Source organism: Platichthys flesus, chromosome 20, assembly GCF_949316205.1.
Source record: "Platichthys flesus chromosome 20, fPlaFle2.1, whole genome shotgun sequence".
NCBI lineage: Eukaryota > Metazoa > Chordata > Actinopteri > Pleuronectiformes > Pleuronectidae > Platichthys > Platichthys flesus.
In genome coordinates this window covers 16,501,007-16,526,510 of record NC_084964.1, presented here as the reverse complement: position 1 = coordinate 16,526,510, position 25,504 = coordinate 16,501,007, and the positions used below count along the sequence as shown (strand labels likewise).

The window sequence follows — 25,504 nt, the reverse complement described above, 5'->3', positions numbered from 1 at the left end:
TCTGTGTCTGCATCCACTTCCCCTTTTCCAGCAAAAAGTGCCACAACAGCCAACAAGAGCTGAAGTTAAAGTTGTATTCTTCTGGTGTTTTTTTAAAACATGTTCTTTATGTATTGAACCATAATAAAAAGCTGCCTGTGCTTCCTGGAAGTGGTGACATATTGTCATTACAGCCCACATTCAATGGAAAGGGTTAGTATTGTGACCCCACCTACTTTGAGTTCCTCTAACCTCAAATTTTAACTAGTCCTGTCACGATTTCTACACAGGTAGTAGTAGAAATAGTCGCCTCTCTCACTTCCACATACATTCATGTGAGCAAACCATCGCACTTTATGCATTTTCCCGACAGGATAACACAATGGCCGGGATATTTGCTGCTGCAGTCTTCATTTCAGGTAAGAAAACTTGCAGGTTTTTTTCTTAAAGTGTCTTTTAAAAACTAAAATAATAATATACACCATCCTAACATATGGACAAAGGGTTTAAATTTAATCTATTTTGTTAAGTGACATTTAAAGTGTTCCTGCAGAAATGCTGTTATTTGCCTTGTTTTACCGAGCTAAAGGATGAACGAACATTAATAACAACATTTAGAAAATATAGAGCACACCCCAGACAGACCCCAGTCTCCATATTGATCCCATTTCAACAGTGAAGGTTATGCAGTTTCTTGACAGTGTAGCGGTTGGCAAAATTCACTTATGCAATATTAATGAAAGAACATTTGTGTAAGAAAAACATGTATTATGAATATAATAAAGTATAAAAACACAAATTAATAACAAAACGTACTAGCTGAACAAAGATGTGCATGTGAGTGTGTGTGTGTGTGTATGTAAATTAGTGTGTTTACCAAAATGGCTGTCAATTCACACCTTCTTCAGCATGCTTTCAAAATGGTGGTTTGGCCCACTAAAGTTAACAGCCCCGTCTTTTCTTCTGCAGTGGGGGAGGAGGTGAGTAGGTGAAGAGATATGCGTGTGTCTGTGTGAATGGTAATAAGAGAATGCAAGAGTCTGTTTAGAGGGTATCGTTCATTAACTTTCAAATAACATATAATCACAATATCACAACATATATCAAACTTTTAAACACCACACAGAATCAACTAAACAGCCTTGCTTAGCGTAGTATAATTATTCAGCCCAGATCATGTTACCAGTCCGAGAGAAAGGGGAAAAGAAATTGCAGTCCAGTTCGCAATTTCGGTGAAATCTCCGGTTGGTCATAAGGTTTCTGCATTCGCGGTTCTGTTGAACTGTGATGCGGTTGCTTGTTGAATCTTACCGACAGGACACATTATGATGACTGTTAAAAGTCATCATAATGTGCGTTTACTAAATGCCTACCATTATACTTATCCATCATAACACATATTTTGTGCTCTTTGACCCAGGGTAAGTTAATATACAGCTGGTTATATTAAGCGGTTTAAAATACAACCTATAGTGTCAGAAGAAATGAAAAGTAAAACACAGCAGAAACTCAGGTTTGAACTTAATGTGAATATACACACGATGTTCAAAACGTACAAGATAACAAAATATCGTTAAAGTCACAGACATCAAACTCTGGTGGTTCAACTTCTTCTGTTCTCCTGCTGTTCACCATGAGAACATCATTAGTCAGACGGACAAAGAGTTTGTATCACGTTGACCATTTTTGGAGAATCCAAAAAAGGAAAAAGAAGAGAGGCTTCATTTGCGTTTCTGCTTTAACAAATTACTCGGAAGTTTACAAAGAGGTAGTAGCTGTCTCATGAATGTTCCTAATTAATTATTGTTAAGAGCCACTCTATCTACCTGCAAGTTCCCAATATTAAAAGATGGGATAAAATATGAAGATTTAAGAGCATTTTCTCATCTCCAGGTCTGTCTGGCACTGCACTAGTGAGTCCAGAGTTTGAAATGCTCTGCTTTGGTGCCCCCTAGTGGTGTTATCCAAAGAGACAACGTGGTAAACAGTTCACACCACTGGAAACGAAACACAAACTGAATACTTCACATGGAGTCTATAGACTTTCCTAGAACAAAAAATTCTGATGAGTTTTACAATTGTTATTACACTTCAGCAAGTATGATTCTGATCTTATCATTTCTCGTTTCTCAGTGTTGAATACGGCTCTATGTTTCAATATCGACCCCGTGGCTTGGAAGACCTGGACCAGCTGTGCCGCAGGGTTTGGCTACCAGGTTGTGCAAAGACAGTCAGAGTAAGTCAGTCTCACGTCTCACAGCTGCAATAACATATGGCATTTCTTGATAGAAGAAAACAGCTGCACGTTGCATACGATACTGCTTCTGTTCCATATTTCTCTGGGTTTTATTTCCTCAGCGTGCTCATCAGTGCTCCCCTTGAACAGTATTCACCATCGGGAAGGGGGAAAATATACAAGTGCACTGATACCTGCACAAGTCTGACATTTGCAGGTAGGCGGCTTTTAAGGTCTCCAGAGAAAGACCAGAAAAACAGATATTGTGACAACAAGCATTCATATCATAGAAGCTTTGTAACACAAGTGTTTAATGTTTTCCATGCAGCGCCAGAATTTGCAGTCAACATGTCCCTTGGTTTGACAATGAAGCATGACCCCATCTCACAAAACACTGTGGTGAGTTGTTTAACCTGCATTCTAAAAAAAAACAGAACCAAATAGTCCGCTAATTCAATCAGGATGACATGATCTTGTCTCTTTTCAGGTGTGTGGCCCAACCATCCCAAAGGATTACAAAAGTATCACCATGTACAGCGGTGCATGCTTCCAGATCGAACGGGACGATTGGTTTGGATCCGCTGTGCCGTCGTCCTCTCCAGGTGAGTTTGTGAAAATGTCTAAAAAAACTGAGACTGAGACTGCAAACTGAGACTAATTGACTTTTAGTCAATTAGTCTCAGTTTGCTTAGATGTTAGAACTGACTTTCAGAGGAGTGGACCAGATGTCTGCAGTGTAGCTCATAAAGCCTCCTCCATGTTTTAAGACAGGACAAACGACACATCAAATAGATTTTGTCAAAGATGTGCAATGTGGATTTTAACGAATGATTCAATTCTGGAACGTGTCTTTGACAGAGTTCAGAGCCGAAGCAGATATTGCTTTTCTCTTGGATGGTTCAAGCAGCGTCGACCGTAGAGATTTTAATACAATGAAGAAATTTGTGAAAACGCTGGTACGCCCAGTTGTTGGAAAAGATACACAGGTATGTTCCCAGGACGATGTTCCCACTGCCACTTAAACTATTGCAGACACTCACTGAAAGATCACGTTCTACAGTTTTTCACCACCTCAATGACTGTTACATATAATTCTTCTTCTTCTTCTTCTTCTTCTTCTTCTTCTTCTTCTTCTTCTTCTTCTTCTTCTTCTTCTTCTTCTTCTTCTTCTTCTCTCTTTGCAGTTTGCTGTTGTCTTGTTCTCGCAGGTTGTCACTGTTGAATTGAGCTTTCGTGACATTTTTTCATCTGGACGATGGGAGTCGAAAGTCGATGGAATAAGTCAAATAGGCGGAGGAACTAATACAGCTAGTGCCATCCGATATGTCGTGTAAGTGCTGATGTGATCCTGATGTGATAATGTATATGAGGGTGGTCTAATTGTTGACACAGTAGCAGTTAACACACTTTTGAGGGTGTAGTTTGTGGTATTGTGTGTGTAGTTTGTCTCCCGTACAGTGGACGAGACAAACCCCAAAGTGAGCTAGACGTCAAAATAGGGCTGGACAATATGATCAAAAGTTATACCAAACTTTTCACGTCAATATCGATAATTATCACAATAAATGTCACATCATAATTTCTTTTGAGAGTAAAAGCTGTTTTTTGCTCCTTAGAGAGGGTTGTGGTTTTAAACAAACTTGATAAGCAACAAAACATTTTACAACGTTTGTGTTAAACCTCCTCACTGTGAACAATGTATAAGCAATAAAGTGACTGAACATTAGATTTGGACAAAAGTGTATTTAGATGATTGTTTTTGTCTTTGCAGCCATAATGTTTTCACATCAGCAGGAGGTTCCAGACCAAACGTGAAGAAGATCCTGATCGTCATTACTGATGGAAAATCTGCTGGCAAAGAAGACTTGCCATATGCAATACGCTTAGCTGAGAATGCAAAGATTGTTCGATTTGCTATTGGGGTAAGTTCAGTTAACATCAATGACCAAAATTTGTTTAACAGAAAAGGCATTGTTTTTGTTTTGACCATACATCCAGACACACAGTTACATGATACCAGCCTGTGAATTGTAAGTGAAATTTCAGAAATGAGAAGTTCACAATCCTTCACCACATCTCATTAACACCAATTTTTTTAATCAATTTTATTAATATCAATTAATTTATCTTATTAATCTCCCTCTTAATTTATACATTGTCTCTTTACAGATATATCTTTTCATTCTTTGTTATTTATGTTTCAATGAATCACTCTCTTATTTACCTTCTCTGAATTTGTTTACATAAACACCTTACTTACTCTTTAACTCTGGTTTTGTGATGAGTGCGGGTGGATAAACTATCTATGAACAAGTAAAAAAATCAACTTGAACAGCATTAAAACTATTTTCTCAACATGCCTCTAGGTGGGGGAAGCGTTCTCTTCCAAAGAGGCGAAACAGGAACTGGACCTCATTGCATCTTCGCTCTCGACAGATCACGTGTTTCGAGTAGAGAGCTTTGACGCACTTGCAGCAATAACAAAGAATTTGCAGGACAAAATCTTCTCTATTGAGGGTACGGATGTAAACTTACAGCTTAAATCGAATTTACATTCTCAGTTGACGAATATTAGCATTGATGTTGTTTATTGGGCTCCTATCGTGATGCACATCAAGTTCTTATGTAATGTAATCCAAAACTGAATTAATAATTATATTAAAATAAGTTGAACTTGTTTTAACGAGCTTGCAACTGTAAATCCATTCAACAACAGCGGGCATGTAACTGTGGGATTCAGCTCAGTGCTAATTTCTTTTGCTGTTTCAGGATCTCAGTCCAGTGGAGAGACACTGAAAATGGAAATGGCTCAGGAGGGATTCAGTGTGGCTTATGTGCCAGGGGTAATAATAATCAAAGACACCGACACCTGCCTTTAAGATAGAAAAGTTACACACAGGAGACATATTTTGACTCTATTATGAATTTAACTTTCGCTTTTGTGGGCTGATTGTGGTTTTCTGAATTACAGGGAATTCAAATGGGCACTGTTGGCGCCAACCAGTGGAGAGGAGGCTACATGGAATACACATTATCAGGCCAGAAGCGGAGTTCTTATGAGCCTTTGTCCATGGAACAAGACAGTTATCTGGGTAAGAATTTTACAGTAATAACAAACTAATACACACGTGATTAGTACTTTTCTACTGTAACCCTCCCTCCCACCCAACCACATGAATTGAGCAAAGGATGGTAAAAAGGCAAGTCAGAAAGTACTGTACATGCAAGTGTCATGTCAGTAAAACATGTTCACATGTCATACATGAAGCTCCACAAATCACCAAAGTTACATTTAAAGGTAAATTAGAAACCCTTCAAAGAAAAGAAAAACACTGCACCCCCTACTAAAGTTAGTTAGTTTTTACAAATTACTCTTTTGCCAATTGTAACAAAACCTTTGGATGTTTTAATTTATTTGCTTTAACTTTTAAATTTCAGGTTACTCCATGACTATCGCAAGAACCAGACAAGGCCAATTGACGATTGTTGGCGCTCCGAGATATAAACACAGAGGACTTGTGATGGCAGTCCAGACGTATCAGATGATAGATCCCTTCGACTGGAATGTGCGTGGTTTGGATCAGATATATAGACGATCAACGTGTACATAGATCTGGATTGAGTAGTCTTGTTTTCTTCTTGCTTCTTAAACAGTTTCAGACTGGTGAATATTTTGGGGCAGAGGTTCGAGCCATGGATGTGAACGCTGACGGATACAGTGACCTAATCCTCATATCTGCCCCGATGTACAAGGAAGCTGATAGAGAGGGAAGAGTGTACGTTTGTGGTTTAGCTGGTTCGGTAAGTGACTATTTCTTCTAGTGCCATTAAATAAATTAGTTTTTCTTAACATCCAGGCAAACGTTGACTCTCCTCCATATATTTGAACAGAGGGTCGAGTGTCACTTCGAATCTCCGCTAGTGCTGAGAGGGGTTGAGTCCGACCAGGCGAGGTTTGGCTCTTCTCTGGCTGTGCTGCCTGATCTCAACTCAGATGACCTCAGGGAGGTAGCAGTCGGTGCACCTCTGGAAAATGATGGTCAAGGCAGCATCTACATATTCCACGGTGAAGGAGGAAGCAGAGTCAGTTCAACTTACTCACAGGTGAGTAGACTCAAAAAAATTCAATGTCCCCCTCGGGTGAAAATCATAAAAACATATTCATAATTCAGGGTTGGACATGATCAAAGACAATAGTTTTTTCCACCATAAAGCTGCAGTAAACAAATGCCAGTTGGAAAATTATGGATTACAGCCGGGGTTTGTGATGTCACAAACCTAAGAAAGTCAACTTGTAGGTGGGGCCAAGCAGATGAATAAAGCTCTTCACCTGCAGGTGGTGCTGTGAGAGTTGGGATATTGGGGGCAGGGCCTGGGCCATAAGTTGTAGAGTTAAGTTGTTTCAGGCTGTGACGGGAATTTTTTCATGTCAAACCTTTTGAATATGTTATTATGAAGAACACAGAAGAGTTTAAGAGGAATTAAGTGGGACTGTTACAAATTCAGTCTGTGAGGCCTAATTATTTCAGAGGGATTATAATTTTTCATCTAAAATACTTAAATTCCACAGAGAATTGCTGCCTCTGAAGTCCGGCAACAACTTAGATTCTTCGGTATGTCAATCAGTGACTCATCTTTTGACCGCAGTGGCGACAGTCTGCCTGACTTAGCAGTGGGGTCAAAGGGCACAGTTGTCTTACTCAGGTTTGTACAATATTCTGCTGTCTGTCAACATCAATGTCCTTTGTTAACCTACTGCTTTTGTTCAATTGTAATCTTATTTTTTATAAGCTTACAATTATATCAAAATATAATTTATAGCATAGACTGTACAGATGGAAGATTTGTTAGCTCCCAAAAGTGAAGCCCAGGCTTTTTGATTACCACCTGGTGGCTGGATGCAGTTTATGTCACAAACCTTTTTTTGTTGTCTCAACATTGTCACAGCTCTTGTCAATCCGATTTATTTTTGTCTAGAAGTTAGTTCACCTCCTCCGCCATGTTCGTTGATAGGACATGGACCAGTCAAAGTGCACGTCAAATAACGTTTTCTCACATTATTCGGTAGATTTTGTCGCACCGATGTTTTTCCAAGTGTTAATTTTTTCTTGATTTAATGCTATGAAAACATGGTGGTCCTCATTTTTTCCTGCTCTATCCATTTCCAGGTCACAGCCTGTGGTAATGGTAGAGGCTACGATGTCGTTCAACCCAAACCAGATCCCTACAAAAAAACCAATCTGCGAGAACCCACTGGAGAACACAGCTGAAATTTGCTTTACCATGACCAAACTTTCTACAGTTTCCACAGGTTACTCATTCCTCTCACTTTTATTGAACCACAGAGCCACTGTCTCTCTGTTCAAATACATTTCAGTATACATGAGTAACATATTGATTTAACCGTCATTCATTCCAGCTGGAGCAAAGATCAATTATACTTTAACACTGGATGCCACCCGCAAGGTCCCAAACAACAGAGCTTACATCAACGGCAAACAACGAGAGATGACCGGGTCAATTGTCGTTAACTTACGAAGGCCAAAATGCTTCCCAGTGAAATTCTTTATTCGGGTGAGTTGTTGACATCAGATTATATCACAACCCAAAGAGGTTTCCGTCTGAAAAAAAAAAACAAGCAAACTCACTGAGTTCAAACTCACAGTATTTCCCAACTGTGCCCTCCTCTCGCAGGCTTGTCCTCAGGATGCTCTCTATGTACTTAGAAATGAGCTCAGATTCACCTTTGACGGTATTCCCTCTGCTGCAAACCTTAAACCAAGTCTTGCCCAGCAGGCTCAAACCACCACCTACCATTCTGTAAGTGACCTTTAAACAAACTTGCAAGAAATGTCGATTTAGCTGAACAGAGTAAGTGAACAGCTTCAATTTGAACTTTGATGAATTCTTGTCATTGTTATTGTTTTTCTTCATGCTCTCTTCCACAGTTGAAATTCGAGATCAACTGTGGCACTGACAACAAGTGTGTAGATAACCTGAAAGTGGATTTCAACTTCAACAGGTGAGAAACAAAAGTGAAGCCCAACCTATGGGTGTGGGCAAGGTAACATTTCTCTTCTCTGCAATAACATGTCTGGCATAGTAGACTGTGAATATCTAGCTGAGGGGATCGCTAGCTGCTAGCACAAAAGGAGAAAATTAGATTTATTGTTTTCTATGCCTTCACCTTCTCTTTTCTCTGTCAGCTCCTCAGAGTTGAAGGTGGGCATTGATGAACTGTTGGACGTCACCGTATCAGTGGAGAACCGAGAAGAAGACTCCGACAACAGCTACGTGAAACTTACGTACCCAGCTGGGCTCTCCTACAGGAAGTTCACAGGTCTGCAGGTATGGGCTCATTGGTTTAACGGTATCTCCGACATACTTCCAATGCGTTGTTTACATTGGTATGGTTGTTAAGCTGTACATCCACTAGAGGGCAGTAACGAGTCAAGAGTTTCAAGTCTCTATTCATAAAGTTCCGCCATTGATGAATTGTCTTCCTCATGTTCTGTCTCGCTTAAACGATTGGCTACATTGCCCCCTATGATAACCAGTGGTACTGCTCCATTTTGTCTGTTTATCAATATCCATAAACCTTCAGAAGATGTGCACAAAAACAAAATAAAGATTACATGAATGCAGAATACGGACAAGGCTCAAATTTATGGCGACATATCTAGTATTTAGCAAAAATTTGCCGTAAATCATTAGAATCTGGTCTGATATAATGGATTTCTTGACCATGAGTATCGGTCTTGATTAACAACAAAACATCTTTACTGCGCAGACTGTCTATTCTCAAAATGTTGCCAAAATATCAAGATGGCAGCACCCTTACTTTTAGGCTCAGGATATTTAAGGCTCATTCACGGGAGGAAGTGGAGACTCATTGCTGATTTACTGATACAGTCTATCGCTCACACAGCAATAATGTTGTTTCATTGATTGCCTTTTAATGAAGGGAAGAATCGAGTGCAACTCCTTGGACAGTGAAGATGGCTTATCGCGAGGATTGACAACCTGCACTATTAACAACCCCATTTTCAAGAGCAACACTAAGGTTTGTGTTGTTTGTAAACAGGCATCTCTTCCCATTGCTGCAGCAAACGCAGTGTCAATCTCACCCCACTTTCATTACAGGCTTTGTTCACCGTCTCCTATGGGATCGAAAGCAACAGACAATTTGACAGGAAGATTTTTATCTCTGCAAATGCTTCCAGGTACTGTGCCTGTCTATAATGTTTAATAGTCATATTACATCACTAATACATATTTTGCAGAGTTAATTTCGATTTTCTCTTTTAGTGAGAATCAGGAACATTCCACTTCAAGTGAACTTTACCAAATTAAATGGTTGGACGTGAAGTACAGTATTTTGGTCACATTGGAAAGGTTTGGTGTTTTTTTCCCTGCGTTAGACAAAGAAATCACATAAAAATATTAACAATTTTAAAGTGTAGAGTCTATTGGCTGATATTAAAACATCTGTTTCAGCTCCCTCAGCTACAACAGCTTCACATTTGGAAAGAACGATTTGCTGAAACCTCAGAAGCAGTCAATTGTGGTAATGTATCTCATCATCAAATCTATCATCAAATTTAAATTGACTAGATGCCGAACCAAATTACACACTCTCATCAGTATCAGCCACCTAAACATGCCTGGTAAAGTGTCAAGATCCATGAAAATAAGGAAAATGTAGAAAATATTGCAATTTTAAATATTAAAAAAAGTATACACATCAAAGAGTTTCTTCCTCTTTCTTGCACAATCCTTCCAAACATCAAACCCTGATGAAAACAGAATCATCTTGGCTGAGATTAATAACTTGTTCATCATCTTGATCCTGATTCAAGCTCAACCTCTTCAAATCTATCCTTTCCCTTTCTCCTCTTCTGACAGGTCACAAACAACATCAGGGCGCTGAACTTCACGGTGGTGATCAAGGTGCCAGTCAAGCTCGGCAATAAAGACATCTGGGTGGATTCGAGCAGTTTGCAGGTGACGTTACTGATCCATGAAAAGTCTCTCATGTCGCTGTTGCAGCCTCAAGAACGGGAGGGACAGGAGAACCACATCTGGTCGTCTGTTAAACTGATGCAAACCTGTTCTGTTCCAGATTCCAGACTGCCAAAGAGACACAGACGAAGACCATACTGTCACAGACTTTGTTGCTAAGATAAAGAAGAATAATGTAGTGGTGAGTAAACTATCTTCAATGGGGGATTCAAGTACTTACCCTGTACTACAACTTCTGTCGTCTCTTCCTCACCCACAGGACTGCTCTGTGGCCAGGTGCGGAGTGTTCAGGTGCAGTAGGTTCATGGGACGACTGGAGAGTAAAAAGTACAAAATCTCTGCCAACATCAGTTCAGGATGGATAGAGCAGGTAACTGATGTGCATGTGTCATATTGTGACATGCATTTTGAAGTATTTTACAACCGGTGCTCATTCTAAAGTGGTAAAATTACAGTAATTTACTAGAGAAATTGAATGTTACCAAAGGCAATGCAGGTCTCATCACGAAGTCTTTCATTTTCTAAACAGATTGGACTCGACTCGGCAAAATTCCTCTTGACCAGCACGGCTACTGTGGAGTATGACACAAACCAGTACATCTTCTTTTCTACAGAGTCTAATAACAAGCCTCCGATTCACAAGGTGATTCCACATTCTATTTATTTTACTTGTCTTTCAAATAACCTTGTTTTTGATCCACCTTCATGTCATTTCGTATCTCAGTTTGAAGCCGAGGTTGAAGTCTATCCACAACCAGATTTCACCAAAGAAATCCTCTGGGGACGGCTGGGAGGGTTAGCTCTGATGGCTTTACTCACTGCTGGCCTGTATAAGGTGAGGCTCACGAAATATATACATTATTTTAGTTAATTATACAGCATTATGGAGTCAATGAACGGTGTCCCATCCCCAATAAAAGTATATGAACACTATCCTTTCATTTTTTAACTATTCAGCACTTATTCTCTTCTTTCCCTTCATGTATGAAGCAGCTTTAATGCAGGATCAGAGTGTTTTAATGTCACTTTCTTCTTTTTTTTATCTCAGGCTGGATTTTTCAAGAGTAAATACAAAGAAATAATGAATGAGGCAAAAGCAGCAGCAGCAGCAGAACCAGGGGCTGATGAACCTTTGGCCATACCAGAACAATAAACGTAATTGGCACATATACCACTGCCAAGCCCCAACAGTCCTCTTACATGCAATCAAGCCGCAACAATTTGTTGGTGCTGTATTATTCCTGCCATCTATCTGTGTTTCTTTGTGTTCTTTAGGTGGAAGTGAGAAAAACAAAAAGCACTTGGATCTGCTGGCTTCTGCTTATCATGAAAACTGCTAAAATGAAATTTGCTTATGAGCAGCTTCTCTTGCTAAACTGGAATGAACATGAAAAAACATTTGTTTTATGCTTCATTCATTTTTATTTCAAGACTTGATATGACTTTTAAAATGTGATCAAGAAATCATGTAGACACTGCAGGAGATGGCAAATCACCAATTGTCTCCTTTAAGAATGACCCGAATCTTGAGGTTTTGGCAAATGACTGAATATCTGCCCGCACCGATTTATTCCCACTCATTGTGACAACAGCCGCCTGGAACCAAGAGGAGTCTGATTTCCAGAGCAGAGGGCTGCCCTGATCCCCCTGCAAAGAGAAAAAGAGAAGTCAACATCAGTCAGGTCCTGATCTGAAACCTTCTTCCCTGCTAAGAAAAGCAATTCGATTTCAGAAACTCAGGTGGATGGGAAGATTTTTACCTCTTGAAGGTCTACGGCATAAGTGCAAATGTTGTCCGAATCAGAAATGCTCCCACAGTTTACCACTTGAGTCTCAAGGTCTCTCAGACTTGAGCCAGCTTTGTCAGCACCTTAAAAACACAGGAATACAGTTTTTGTGAATTATCAGTCTATGTCTTACACATCATGAAGCCTGACTCATGTCAGTTAAAACTTAAAATCCAATTAAAACCAGGCCCTATTCAGACCCGGTGTTAACATCCATTCTGAGAGGATTGATCACAAGTGCTTTAGCATTCGTGCTGTGGCTTTTGTACGCATCGATTTTTTGTTATAAATAAAACTCCTTCATATCTGTGTCTGCATCTACTTCCCCTTTTCCAGCAAAAAGTGCCACGACAGCCAACAAGAGCTGAAGTTAAGGTTGTATTCTTCTGGTGTCTTTTTAAAACATGTTCTTAATGTATTGAATCATACGGTGGCCCTGAGGGCAAAGAAAACACATGCAAGTTGACCAAAAAAAAGCAAATTAAGAAAACATCTTTATCAATTTCACAACACAGCACAGCACATTACAGAAACGCGCAGTAAATAGAGAAAACGACGTGTTTACATAGGACTTGTTAACAGGTAGGCGTATTCCTTCTGCCTACCTGCACAGCGGAATAATAATTCTAAGGGATGAACAAACGTTTGTTTCTTCAGCCATCGGTCTCGTGGCGTTGTTTATTGAAGACCTGTGCACAACAGGTTGCTCTCCGTGAGAGGCAGGTACACAGAGAGAGAGGGCGGTAACATCTCCCTTATAAGGTAGTGGCGTCATCAGTCACACGTGACTCCATGCCATATGAGACGCAACAGCGCCTCCTCCTGAACAAATACAGTTACACGCATTCATACACTTATCCACTCTCAACAGGACTCCTCAAAGTGATGGACAGTGTGGCCACAGGAGACACGAACACGTCCAATACATCAGACAGATTCGGTTCCACACAGGGGTCTGCAACCCGCGGCTCCGCCCACTCGCTCGGAGACACAGTGAGATCGGAGCTCGGGAGATGGGGACGAAATGCATTTTTTTTATAGTAAAGGTTTCCCACCCCTGCACAGTATGGACAACACATGGCCTCACGAACAGGGGCTTGCTTGTTAGCGCTGTTTATTCCGTTTAACAGGAGAAGACGGCATGTCTCCAGCTCGGACCAGAGGAGTCAAGTCTTTTGACCATGTAGATTCATTGTGATTGTTTAACAGCATCTATCATTCAAATGACCTGCGTGCATATGCTGCATGAATAGATTAGGTCTGCAAAAATCTGGAAAATAATCACAGAAACACATGAGAAGAGGCTAAACTATCAACAACCCTCCCAGATATTATCTATATCTGCTCGTCCTGTGCAGAGAGGAGACTGGAGACATTGCTCACCCCTTATTCGTCAATCTTTAGAGGCAGACATCCTGAATAAAAAATTTACATTGCACATCTTTTATTCCCAATATTAAAAGATGGGATAAAATATAAAGATTTAAGAGCATTTTCTCATCTCCAGGTCTGTCTGGCACTGCACTAGTGAGTCCAGAGTTTGAAATGCTCTGCTTTGGTGCCCCCTAGAGAACACGTCCACGAACACGACCACGTTTTCTGGTCTCCAGAGAAAGACCAGAAAAACATATATTGTGGCACGAAGCATTCATATCATATGAGCTTCGTAACACAAGTGTTCAATGTTTTCTATACAGCGCCAGAATTTGCAGTCAACATGTCCCTTGGTTTGACAATGACGAAAGACCCCGAATCACAAAACACTATGGTGAGTTGTAAAACTTCAAAGATTTCCAGAACATAGTTCAAATCAATATAGAGATCAGTCAAAAGTCCAATAAAACATTTGATATGTTCACTTCTTATCACATTCTTATTGCTTTGCAGCCTGAAAAACGGTTGTTTTAAGGGGCGACTACAGAATCAAATAGTTCACTAATTCAATCAGGATGACATGATCTCGTCTCTTTTCAGGTGTGTGGCCCAACCATCCCAAAGGATTGCAAAAGTATCACCATGTACAGCGGTGCATGCTTCCAGATCGACCAGTTTAATCTGTTTGGATCTGCGGTGCCGCCGTCCTTTCCAGGTGAGTTTGTGAAAATGTACCATTATACACTTTTGGTAAACTTTTCCTCCTGAACATTTATTCATGCTCACAAATGTTTTCCTGTTTTTTATTAGATTCTTTTTTATCTTATTTGAAGTGACAAAAGTTTTAGTCAATTAGTCTCAGTTTACTTAGCTGTTAGAACTGACCTACAGCGGGGCGGACTAGATGTCTGCAGTGTAGCTCATAAAGCCTCCTCCATGTTAACAGACAAGACAAAGGACACATCAAATAGATTTTTGTCAAAGATGTGCTATGTAGATTTTAACAAATGATTCAATTCTGAAACATGTCTTTGACAGAGTGCAGAGCCGAAGCAGATATTGCTTTTCTCTTGGATGGTTCAGGCAGCGTCTACCCTAGTGAGTTTAAAACAATGACGAAATTTGTGAAAACGCTGGTACGCCCATTTGTGGGAAAAGATACACAGGTATGTTCCCAGGACGATGTTCCCACTACCACTTAAACTATTGCAGACACTCACTGAAAGATCACATTCTACAGTTTGTCACTGCCTCCATGACTGTAAGTTAAAATTTGTCTTCTTCTTCTTCTTCTTCTTCTTCTTCTTCTTCTTCTTCTTCTTCTTCTTCTTCTTCTCTCTTTGCAGTTTGCTGTTGTCTTGTTCTCGCAGGTTGTCACTGTTGAATTGAGCTTTCGTGACATTTTTTCATCTGGACGATGGGAGTCGAAAGTCGATGGAATAAGTCAAATAGGCGGAGGAACTAATACAGCTAGTGCCATCCGATATGTCGTGTAAGTGCTGATGTGATCCTGATGTGATAATGTATATGAGGGTGGTCTAATTATTGACACAGGAGCATTTAACACTCTTGAGGATGTAGTTTGTGGTATTGTGTGTGTAGTTTGTTTCTCGTACAGTGGACCAGAAAAAAAAAAAAAAACTGAGCTAGACGTAAAAATAGGGCTGGACAATATGACCAAAAGTTAGACCAAACTTTCCACGTCAATATCGATAATTATCACAATAAATGTCACATCATAATTTCTTTTGAGAGTAAAAGCAGTTTTTTGCTCCTAATAGAGAGTTGTGGTTTTAAACAAACTTGATAAACAACAAAACATTTTACAACGTGTGTGTTAAACCTCCTCACTGTGCACAATGTATAAGCAATAAAGTGACTGAACATTAGTTATATTGCTATTGGGTATATTCTTGGATAACTGTTAAAGCCAAAATATGGGAAACTAAGTCAGTTACATAATGATTTTATTTTCAAACATGAAAAAAAGGCAGATCTCAAGAGATGAAATTGTTATGTTATGTTATTGACCAAAGATTTGGACAAAAGTTTATTTAGATGATATTGTTTTTGTCTTGGCAGCCAAAATGTTTTCACATCAGCAGGAGGTTCCAGATAAAACGTGAAGAAGATCCTGATCGTCATTACTGATGGAGCATCTACTGACAGCCCAAACTTGCCAATTGCAATACACTTAGCTGAGAATGCAAAGATTATTCGATTTTCTATTGGGGTAAGTTAAGTTAACATCAATGAGCAAAATATGTTTAACAGAAAAGGCCTTGTTTTTGTTTTGACCATACATCCAGACACACAGTTACATGATACTACCCTGTGAATTGTAAGTGAAATTTCATAAATGAGAAGTTTACAATCCTTCACCACATCGCATCAACACCATCTCTTCTCTTGCTGCTTTCAGAATTGATTCTGAAAAAAGTTTACTGGTTTACAAATCCCTTAAACCTATTTATGTGGATATCAAATTCAAGACCAAACTTTTTAGACAGACTTTTCATTTAATTTTACTTATTAATCTCCCTTTTAATTTATACATTGTCTATTTTACAGATATATCTTTTCATTCTTTGTTATTTATGTTTCAATTAATGACATTCTTATTTACCTTCTCTGAATTTTTTTTACATAAATACTTTACTTTTTAACTCTGGTTTCGTGATGAGTGCAGGTGGATATATTATACACGAACGCGTAAAAAAATTCAGCTAAACTTGAACAGCTTTAAATCTATTTTCTCAACATGCCTCTAGGTGGGGAATGCGTTCTCTTCCACAAGGGCGAAACAGGAACTGGACCTCATTGGATCTTCACTCTCGACAAATCACGTGTTTCGAGTAGAGAGCTTTGACGCACTTGCTGCAATAACGAAGAATTTGCAGGACAAAATCTTCTCTATTGAGGGTATGGATGCAAACTTACAGCTTAAATTGAATTAACATTCTCAGTTGACAAATATTAGGGTTGACGTTGTCTATTGGCCTCCTTTCATGATGCACATCCAGTTCTTATGTTATGTTTTCCAACACCGAAATAATAATTATATTATAATATAGCAGGCATGTAACTGTGGGATTCAGCTCAGTGCTAATTTCTTTTGCTGTTTCAGGATCTCAGTCCAGTGGAGAGACACTGAAAATGGAAATGGCTCAGGAGGGATTCAGTGTGGCTTATGTGCCAAAGGTAATAATTATCAAAGACACCGACACCTGCCTTTGTGATAGAATATCTACACACAGGAGACATATTATGTATGTTAAAAATTAAAGGCAGTGACATGTACCACCCTGTACCTTGCACATGTTTAAATTAAAAACATGAATATATGAAACTGTGTAATATTTGAATAGTTTAGTATTGAATGCACAATAACAGGGTAGCTATGTTTATACATGGCACTAGGCCCAATTCAATATAAAACACACTTTTTTACAATATATATGGTATGGGGGCCTTGCTCCATCTCCTCACCAGCTTGGGGGTCCTTGGCCTGAAAAACGTTGAATACCCCTGCTAAAATGCATTTAACTTTCGCTTTTATGGGCTGATTGTGGTTTTCTGAATTACAGGGAATTCAAATGGGCACTGTTGGCGCCAACCAGTGGAGAGGAGGCTACATGGACTACACATTATCAGGCAAGAAGCTGAGTTCATATGAGCCTTTGTCCATGGAACAAGACAGTTATCTGGGTAAGAATTTTACAGTAATAACAAACTAATACACACGTGATTAGTACTTTTCTATTGTAACCCTCCCTCCCACGCTAATTTTATTTGCTTTGACATTTAAATTTCAGGTTACTCCATGACTATCGCAAGAACCAGACAAGGCCAAATGAAGATTGTTGGCGCTCCGAGATATAAACACAGAGGACTTGTGATGGCAGTTCGTGGACAGATCGATCAAAAGATTGATCCCTTTCCATGGCAGGTGCGTGGTTTCTGATCAGATATATAGACGATCAACATGTACATAGATCTGGAATAAACAGGCTTGTTTTCTTCTTGCTTCTTAAACAGTTTCAGACTGGTGAATATTTTGGGGCAGAGGTTCGAGCCATGGATGTGAACGCTGACGGATTCACTGACCTAATCCTCATATCTGCCCGATGTACAAGGAAGCTGATAGAGAGGGAAGAGTGTACGTTTGCGGTTTAGCTCGTTTGGTAAGTGACTATTTTTGTTTTTTTAACATCCAGGCAAACGCTGACTCTCCTCCATATATTTTTAACAGAGTGTCGAATGTCACTTCGAATCTCCGCTAGTGCTGAGAGGGGTTGAGTCCGACCAGGCGAGGTTTGGCTCTTCTCTGGCTGTTCTGCCTGATCTCAACGCAGATAACCTCAGGGAGGTGGCAGTCGGTGCACCTTTGGAGAATGGTGGTCAAGGCAGCATCTACATATTCCACGGCGAAGGAGGAAGCAGAGTCAGTTCAACTTACTCACAGGTGAGTAGGCTCAAAAAATTCATACGTCAGGGTTTGACATTATCAAAGACAAGAGTTGTTCCACCAAAAAGGTGCCGAATATGGAAAGTCAACTTGTGGGTGGGGCCAAGCAACTGAGGGTTGGGATATACAGGGAATTTTTTCATGTCAAACCTTTTGAATATGTTATTATGAAGAACAAAGAAGAGTTTAAGGGGAATTAAGTGGGACTGTAACAAATTCAGTATGTGAGGCCTAATTCTTTCAGATAGATTAACATGTTTTATCTAAAATACTTAAATTCCACAGAGAATTGCTGCCTCTGAAGTCCGGCAACAACTTAGATTCTTCGGTATGTCAATCAGTGACTCATCTTTTGACCGCAGTGGCGACAGTCTGCCTGACTTAGCAGTGGGGTCAAAGGGCACAGTTGTCTTACTCAGGTTTGTACAATATTCTACAGTCTGTCATTATTACAGTCCTTGTTAACATACTGCTTTTGCTTTTGATTTGATGCTATAAAAAAAACGTGGTGGTCCTCATTTTTTCCTGCTCTATCCATTTCCAGGTCACAGCTTGTCGTAATGGTAGAGGCTACGATGTCGTTCAACCCAAACCAGGTCCCTACAAAAAACCCAATCTGCGAGAACCCACTGGAGAACACAGCTGAAATCTGCTTTACCATGACCAAACTTTCTACAGTTTCCACAGGTTACTCGTTCTTCTAACTTTTTTTGAACCACGGAGCTACTGTCTATCTGTTCAAATACATTTCCGTGTACATGAGTAACATGTTGATTTAACCGTCATTCATTCCAGCGGGAGCAAAGGGATGCCACCCGCAAGGTCCCAAACAACAGAGCTTACATCAATGGCAAACAACGAGAGACGACCGGGTCAATTGTTGTTGACTTACGAAAGCGAAACTGCTTCCCAGTGAAATTCTTTATTCAGATGAGTTTTTAACATCATCATCATTATATATGAACAAACTTACTGAGTTCAAACTAACAGTATTTCCCAACTGTGCCTTCCTCTCCCAGGCTTGTCCTCAGGATGCTCTCAATGTACTTAGAAATGAGCTCAGATTCACCTTTGACGGTATTCCCTCTGCTACAAACCTTAAACCAAGTCTTGCCCAGCAGGCTCAAACCACCACCTACCATTCTGTAAGTGACCTTTAAACAAACTTGCAAGAAATGTCGATTTAGCTGAACAGAGTAAGTGAACAGCTTCAATTTGAACTTTGATGAATTCTTGTCATTGTTATTGTTTTTCTTCATGCTCTCTTCCACAGTTGAAATTCAAGATCAACTGTGGCACTGACAACAAGTGTGTAGATAACCTGAAAGTGGATTTTAACTTCAACAGGTGAGAAACAAAAGTGAAGCCCAACCTAAGGGTGTGAGCAAGGTAACATTTCTCTTCTCTGCAAGAACATGTCTGGCATAGTAGACTGTGAGCATCTAGCTGAGGGGGTCGCTAGCTGCTAGCACAAAAGGAGAAAATTAGATTTATTGTTTTTTTATGCCTTCACCTTCTCTTTTCTCTGTCAGCTCCTCAGAGTTGAAGGTGGGCATTGATGAACTGTTGGACGTCACCGTATCAGTGGAGAACCGAGAAGAAGACTCCGACAACAGCTACGTGAAACTTACGTACCCAGCTGGGCTCTCCTACAGGAAGTTCACAGGTTTGCAGGTAAGGGCTCATTGGTTTAACGGTCACTGCGACATACTTCCAATGCGTCGTATATATTGGTATGGTTGTTAAGCTGTACATACACTAGAGGGCAGCACAGAGTCAAGAGTTTAAAATCTCTCCTCACAAAGGACCGCCATTGATGAATTGTCTTCCTCATGTTCTGTCTTGCTTAAACTATCGGCTACACTGCCCTCTATTATTACCAGTGGTACTGCTCCATTTTGTCTGTTTTATCAATATCCATAAACCTTCAGAAGATGTGCACAGAAACAAAATAAAGATTATAGAATACGGACAAGGCTTAATTTTACGTATACATATCTAGCATTGAGCAAAAATTTGCCGTAAATCATTAGCATCTGTTCTGTTATAATGGATTTCTTGACCATGAGTATCGGTCTATTAACAACAAAACATCTTTACTGCGCAGACTGTCTATTCTCAAAATGTTGCCAAAATATCAAGATGGCAGCACCCTTACTTTTAGGTTCAGGATATTTTAAGCTCATTCACGGGAGGAACTGGAGACACGTTGCTGATTTACAGATACAGTCTACCGCCCACACAGCAATAATGTTGTTTCATTGATTGCCTTTTAATGAAGGGAAGAATCGAGTGCAACTCCTTGTACAGTGAAGATGGCTTATCGCGAGGATTGACAACCTGCACTATTAACAACCCAATTTTTAAAAGCAACACTAAGGTTTGTGTTATTTGTAAACAGGCATCTCTTCCCATTGCTGCAGCAAAACGCTGAGACCATCTCACCCCACTTTCATTACAGGCTTTGTTTACTGTCTCCTATGGGATCGAAAGCAACAGACGATTTGACAGGAAGATTATTATCAAATTTTAGCAAATGCTTCCAGGTACTGTGCTTGTCTATAATGTTTAATAGTCATATTACATCACTAATACATATTTCGCAGAATTAATTTAACTTCTCTCTTTTAGTGAAATTCAGGAACATTCCACTTCAAGTGAACTTTACCAAATGAAATGGTTGGACGTGAAGTACAGCATTTTTGTCATGATTGAAAGGTTTGGTGTTTTTTTCCCTGCGTTAGAAAAAGAAATCACATTAAAATATTAACAATTTTAATAGTACAGTCTATTGCCTGAAATTAAAACATCTGTTTCAGCTCCCGCAGCTACAACAACTTCACATCTGGAAAGAACGATTTGTTGGAGCCTCACACGCAGTCAATTGTGGTAAAGTATCTCCCCAAAAGATCATATCCTTCGCCGAGGCCCAGATGTCCCCTTATCCAACCAAATTTAAATTGACTAGATCCTAGATGTTTTAACTAAATTACCAAATTACACACGTTCATCAACATCACCCCCCTAAACATGACTTGTATAGTTTCAAGATCCATGAAAATAAGGAAAATGTAGAAAATATTTTGCAATTTTAAAGATGATTTTTTAATCTTTGATATACAGATAAAAATTATCATCCAAAAGTTTCTTTCTCTTTTCTTGAATAATCTTTCTAAATCTTGGCTGAGTTTAATAACTTGTTCATCATTAATCCTGATGCAAGCTCAACCTCTTCAAATCTATCCTTTCCCTTTCTTCTCTTCTGACAGGTCACAAACAACATCAGAGCGCGGAGCTTCACAGTGGTGATCAAGGTGCCAGTCAAGCTCGGTGATAAAGACATCTGGGTGGATTCGAGCAGTTTGCAGGTGACGTTATTGATCCATGAAAAGTCTCTCATGTCACTGTTGCAGCCTCAAGAACGGGAGGGACATGAGAACCACATCTGGTCGTCTGTTAAACTGACGCAAACCTGTTCTGTTCCAGATTCCAGACTGCCTAAGAGACGCAGACGAAGACCATACTGTCACAGACTTTGTTGCTAAGATAAAGAAGAATAATGTAGTGGTGAGTATACTATCTACAATGGGGGATTAAAGTACTTACACAGTATTACAACTTTTGTCGTCTCTTCCTCACCCACAGGACTGCTCTGTGGCCAGGTGCGGAGTGTTCAGGTGCAGTAGGTTCATGGGACGACTGGAGAGTAAAAAGTACAAAATCTCTGCCGACATCAGTTCAGGATGGATACAGCAGGTAACTGATGTGCATGTGTCATATTGTAACAGGCTTTTTGAAGTATTTTACAAATGGTGCTCATTCTAAAACTATAGTAATTTACTAACGAAATTGAAAGTCCACAAAAGCAATGTCAGTCTCATCACATCTTCTAAACAGATTGGACTCGACTCTGCAAAATTCCTCTTGACCAGCACGGCTACTCTGGAGTACGACACAAACCAGTACATCTTCTTTTCTACAGGGTCTAATAACAAGCCTCCGATTCACAAGGTGATTCCACATTCTATTTATTTTACTTGTCTTTCAAATAAACTTGATTTGAATCCACCTTCTTGTCATTTCATGTCTCAGATTGTAGCCGAGATGAAAGTGTATCCACAACCAGATTTCACCAAAGCAATCGTCGGGGGATCACTGGGAGGGTTAGCTCTGCTGGCGTTACTCACTGCTGGCCTGTATAAGGTGAGGCTCAAGAAATATATACATTGTTTTAGTTTATTATACAGCCTCATGGAGTCAATGAACGGTGTTCCGACCCCAATAAAAGTAGATGAACACTATCCTTTCATTTTTTAACCTATTCAGCAGTTATTCTCTTCTTTCCCTTTGTGTATGAAGCACCTTTATGGCAGGATTGGAGTGTTTTAATGCCACTTTCTTTCTTTTCTTCTCTTAGGCTGGATTTTTCAAGAGTAAATACAAAGAAATTATGAATGAGGCAGAAGCAGCAGCAGAACCAGGGGCTGATGAAGCTTTAGCCATACCAGAACAACAAACATAATTGGCACATATACCACTGCCAAGCCCCAACAGTTCTCTTACACGCTATCAAGCCGCCCCAATTGGTTTATTATTCCTGCCTTGGGTTCTTTAGGTGGAAGTTGTGACGCTCAGTCATTTATGTTGATGGTTTTCTGTCTCGTTGTGTTTTCTATTTCCTGTTTTATTTTGTAGCCTCGCTTTCACTGTGTCTTCTTCCAGCTTCTCTGTGTCTCACTTCCTGCCTTTGATTGTCGACTCCAATCGTCATGCGTTTCACCTGTGTGTAATTGCCCCTGCCTTCCTTTTGTGTATTTAAGCCTCTGTTTCCCTTTGTCTGGTGTCGGGTCGTTAGTTGTTTCTCCAAACGTTGTGAGATATGGTTTGTCTGTTCCTGCTGTCTCGACCAACTTCTACTGCTTCCTCGTTCCTTTTTCTCCATGCGCTTTGTCGCCAGTGTTACTTGTTAGTGTTCCTGTTTTGTTTTTGTCTAGTTAGAGACCATTTTGTATATTAAATCCCCTTTTTGTTAAAATCTCTGCATCCTGGGTCCATCTCCTCCCTCAAACCGTAACAAAAGTGAGAAAAACACAATGCACTTTGATCTGTTGCTTCTGCTTATCATGAAAACTGTCACAATAAAATATGCTTAGGAGGAGCTTCTGTTGCTAAACTGGAATGAATGTGAAAAAACATTTGTATTATGCATCATTAATATTTATTTTAAGCCTCGATTTGACTTTTATTATGTGAATCAAAGAAAATAGACAAGCTTTGATGGAACAGAGAATAAACAGTCTACTTAGAAATGCCTCATGGTGTATTCTCTTTTGTTCGACCTGAGTATTGTAAGTGCGTTCATAGTATTGGACTATTACACGCAGCTTCAACAAATACAACATCATTACAACAGGAACATGGAGGTAATAACGACAGCAAAGCTAAAGAACAAGGAAAATGCTTTTTCTGCTGCATTTGCTGTTGTAGACACTGCAGGAGATGGCAAATCACCAACCGTCTCCTTTAAGAATGACCCGAATTTTGAGGTTTTGGCAAATGACTGAATATCTGCCCGCACGGATTTATTCCCATTCATTGTGACAACGGCTGCCTGGAACCAAGAGGAGTCTGATTTACAGAGCAGAGGGCTGCCCTGATCCCCCTGCAAAGAGAAAAAGAGAATTCATTATCAGTCAGGTCCTGATCTGAAACCTTCTTCCCTGATGAGGAAAGTAACTCGATTTCAGAAACTCAGGTGGAAGGCAAACTTTGAGTTTTTACCTCTTGAAGGTTTACGGCAAAAGTGCAAATGCTGTCCGAATCAGAAACGCTCCCACAGTTTACCACTTGAGTTTCAAGGTCTCGCAGACTTGAGCCAGCTTTGTCAGCAACTAAAAAACACAAGAATACAGTTTTTGTGAATTATCGGTCTGTGTCTTACACATCATGAAGCCTGACTCATGTTTAGTTAAAACTTAAAATCCAATTAAAACCAGGCCCTATTCAGACCTGGTGTTAACATCCATTCTGAGAGGACTGATCACAAGTGCTTTAGCATTCCTGCTGTGTCTTTTGTACTCATGCTTTTACATTCATGCTTTCTGTCAATGCACTTGTGTGAAGCGTCTCGACAAAACACACATTTGTCATCACACAGCAAAAATAATGAGGCCCCATGCATCCAGGACAGGCTCCTGACTTGGTCTGCCTGATCAGATTTCAGGACGCATTTGGGTGCGTGCTGACCACTTGTGATTGGATCACTCAGGATGGATGTTAATACCAAGTCAGAGCAGGGTAACATAGCTTGAAGGATCCTCACCTCCATTCTTACTGCCCATCCCCCAGCCTGGCAGCCAGCATTGACTACCAACGGGGAAGGATCTGTCATTGTTGCTATCCAGACACACAGGCTGGATATAATCTGTGTAGCTGACTGGTTTCTCCAGCTGCAGTACAGCAATGTTAAAGCCTGTCAATTTACTCAGGATAATCTTCACAACACCCACAGACATTTCAAACTCTTCAGAACTGCCCACAAGTCGCTGGCCAAGAAACACTCTCCACTCGAGAACATTTGGACTGGAGCTGTAAGGAGTATAAAAACACATTTTCATGAAGACATGTCCGATGGAAAATACTTGTAAGTAATCAAATTAAATTACGTTTATTCTTACGTGGAGAAGCACTGGCCGGAGGTGAGGACAAACATATCAGCGATGAGGGTTCCTCCACATGTAAAGACCCCGTTTTTGTGGAGGCTCACCATCCAGGGCCACATTCCTCCAAGAACAACACTGCTGTCGCCTACAGCACGACTGTTTAAGGTAGCTTTGCCACACACTGGTCCTTCATGGAAGAAATTGATGAATTAAGAGAATCAGAATTAACTTGTAGATAGGTTAAACAAGAAGTGTGAGGTTGTAATTCATAAGACATTAAGCAGGACACTCACTTGTAGGAGTCACTAAGGTACTTGGCTTTGTTGTAGATGCAGATGTTGTGGAAGCACTTGACATGGTCAAATCGGGACTTGTGGTTTGAGACACTGCTTGGGTGGTTGTAGCTTCTGGTCCTTCAGTAGCAGGACCAGTAGCAGCAGTGGTTGTAATAAGAGGAGATGGGAGACCAGGACAGATGTAGCTGCTGTCAGCATCCGGTCCACTGGAGGTGAACTTGACGAATCCGGGCCTATCAGAGCGGATGATGGAGTTGATCCAGGACTGGTAACGGGACACTCTGGAGTAAACTCCTGGCAGATTGGGCCGAGCACAACCAAGACCAAAACTAACCACTCCAGACTGGACCCAGACGGAGCCCTGTTTGTTCACCATTGGACCTCCTGAGTCTCCCTGAGGACAAAATGAGGACACGACTGAGGAGTTCACAAAGTCCTCAACACACTGACCGACAAGTTACAAATCAATAAAAGAGGCTCACCTGACATGAGTCTTTGCCTCCTGCCAGAACACCAGCACAAATCATGTTGTCTGTGATTGTACCGATTCCATTGAGACAGTTACACTGTCTGTTGCCCAAAACTGGAACCTCCACTTCTTGTAGAGTTCCAGGGAACGATAATGACACTGAGAGGCCAACAAGAAGAGACACAATTCATACATCCACCTACAGTTAATA

General features: G+C 40.2%; 2 protein-coding genes and 1 pseudogene across 2 annotated transcripts in view; 2 read left to right on the top strand and 1 right to left on the bottom strand.

Moving 5' to 3' along the window:
• Positions 1-361: 361 nt before the first annotated feature.
• On the top strand, positions 362-12,333 carry LOC133931829 (integrin alpha-M-like). Its single transcript, XM_062378775.1, has 28 exons — positions 362-398; positions 2,113-2,215; positions 2,338-2,432; positions 2,544-2,614; positions 2,703-2,817; positions 4,010-4,137; positions 4,582-4,732; positions 4,985-5,058; positions 5,187-5,307; positions 5,654-5,781; positions 5,870-6,016; positions 6,107-6,319; positions 6,786-6,919; positions 7,384-7,526; positions 7,635-7,789; positions 7,910-8,035; positions 8,164-8,237; positions 8,422-8,563; positions 9,180-9,278; positions 9,359-9,438; positions 9,524-9,610; positions 9,713-9,782; positions 10,121-10,219; positions 10,338-10,418; positions 10,497-10,607; positions 10,767-10,880; positions 10,962-11,072; positions 11,286-12,333. The coding sequence occupies exons 1-28, from the start codon at positions 362-364 to the stop codon at positions 11,388-11,390; spliced, it is 3,114 nt and encodes a 1,037-aa protein (XP_062234759.1). The 3' UTR covers positions 11,391-12,333.
• Positions 12,334-13,741: 1,408 nt separating this feature from the next.
• On the top strand, positions 13,742-23,164 carry LOC133931828 (integrin alpha-M-like; annotated as a pseudogene).
• A 10-nt stretch (positions 23,165-23,174) lies between these two features.
• The window catches only part of LOC133931827 (uncharacterized), a 39,789-nt gene continuing 37,459 nt past the window's right edge, over positions 23,175-25,504 (bottom strand). The window contains 6 exon segments of the mRNA XM_062378774.1: positions 23,175-23,528; positions 23,648-23,757; positions 24,189-24,454; positions 24,544-24,715; positions 24,822-25,218; positions 25,307-25,452. Of these exon segments, the coding sequence (XP_062234758.1) occupies positions 23,271-23,528; positions 23,648-23,757; positions 24,189-24,454; positions 24,544-24,715; positions 24,822-25,218; positions 25,307-25,452 (1,349 nt within the window). The 3' untranslated portion in view covers positions 23,175-23,270.

Bases quoted from the DNA above. Each gene is read 5' to 3' on its own strand.
- LOC133931829 (XM_062378775.1), top strand. From the start codon at position 362: ATGGCCGGGATATTTGCTGCTGCAGTCTTCATTTCAG. The intron at 9,439-9,523 runs GTACTGTGCCTG...TTTCTCTTTTAG, and splicing joins ATCTCTGCAAATGCTTCCAG to TGAGAATCAGGAACATTCCA. The intron at 10,881-10,961 runs GTGATTCCACAT...TTCGTATCTCAG, and splicing joins ACAAGCCTCCGATTCACAAG to TTTGAAGCCGAGGTTGAAGT.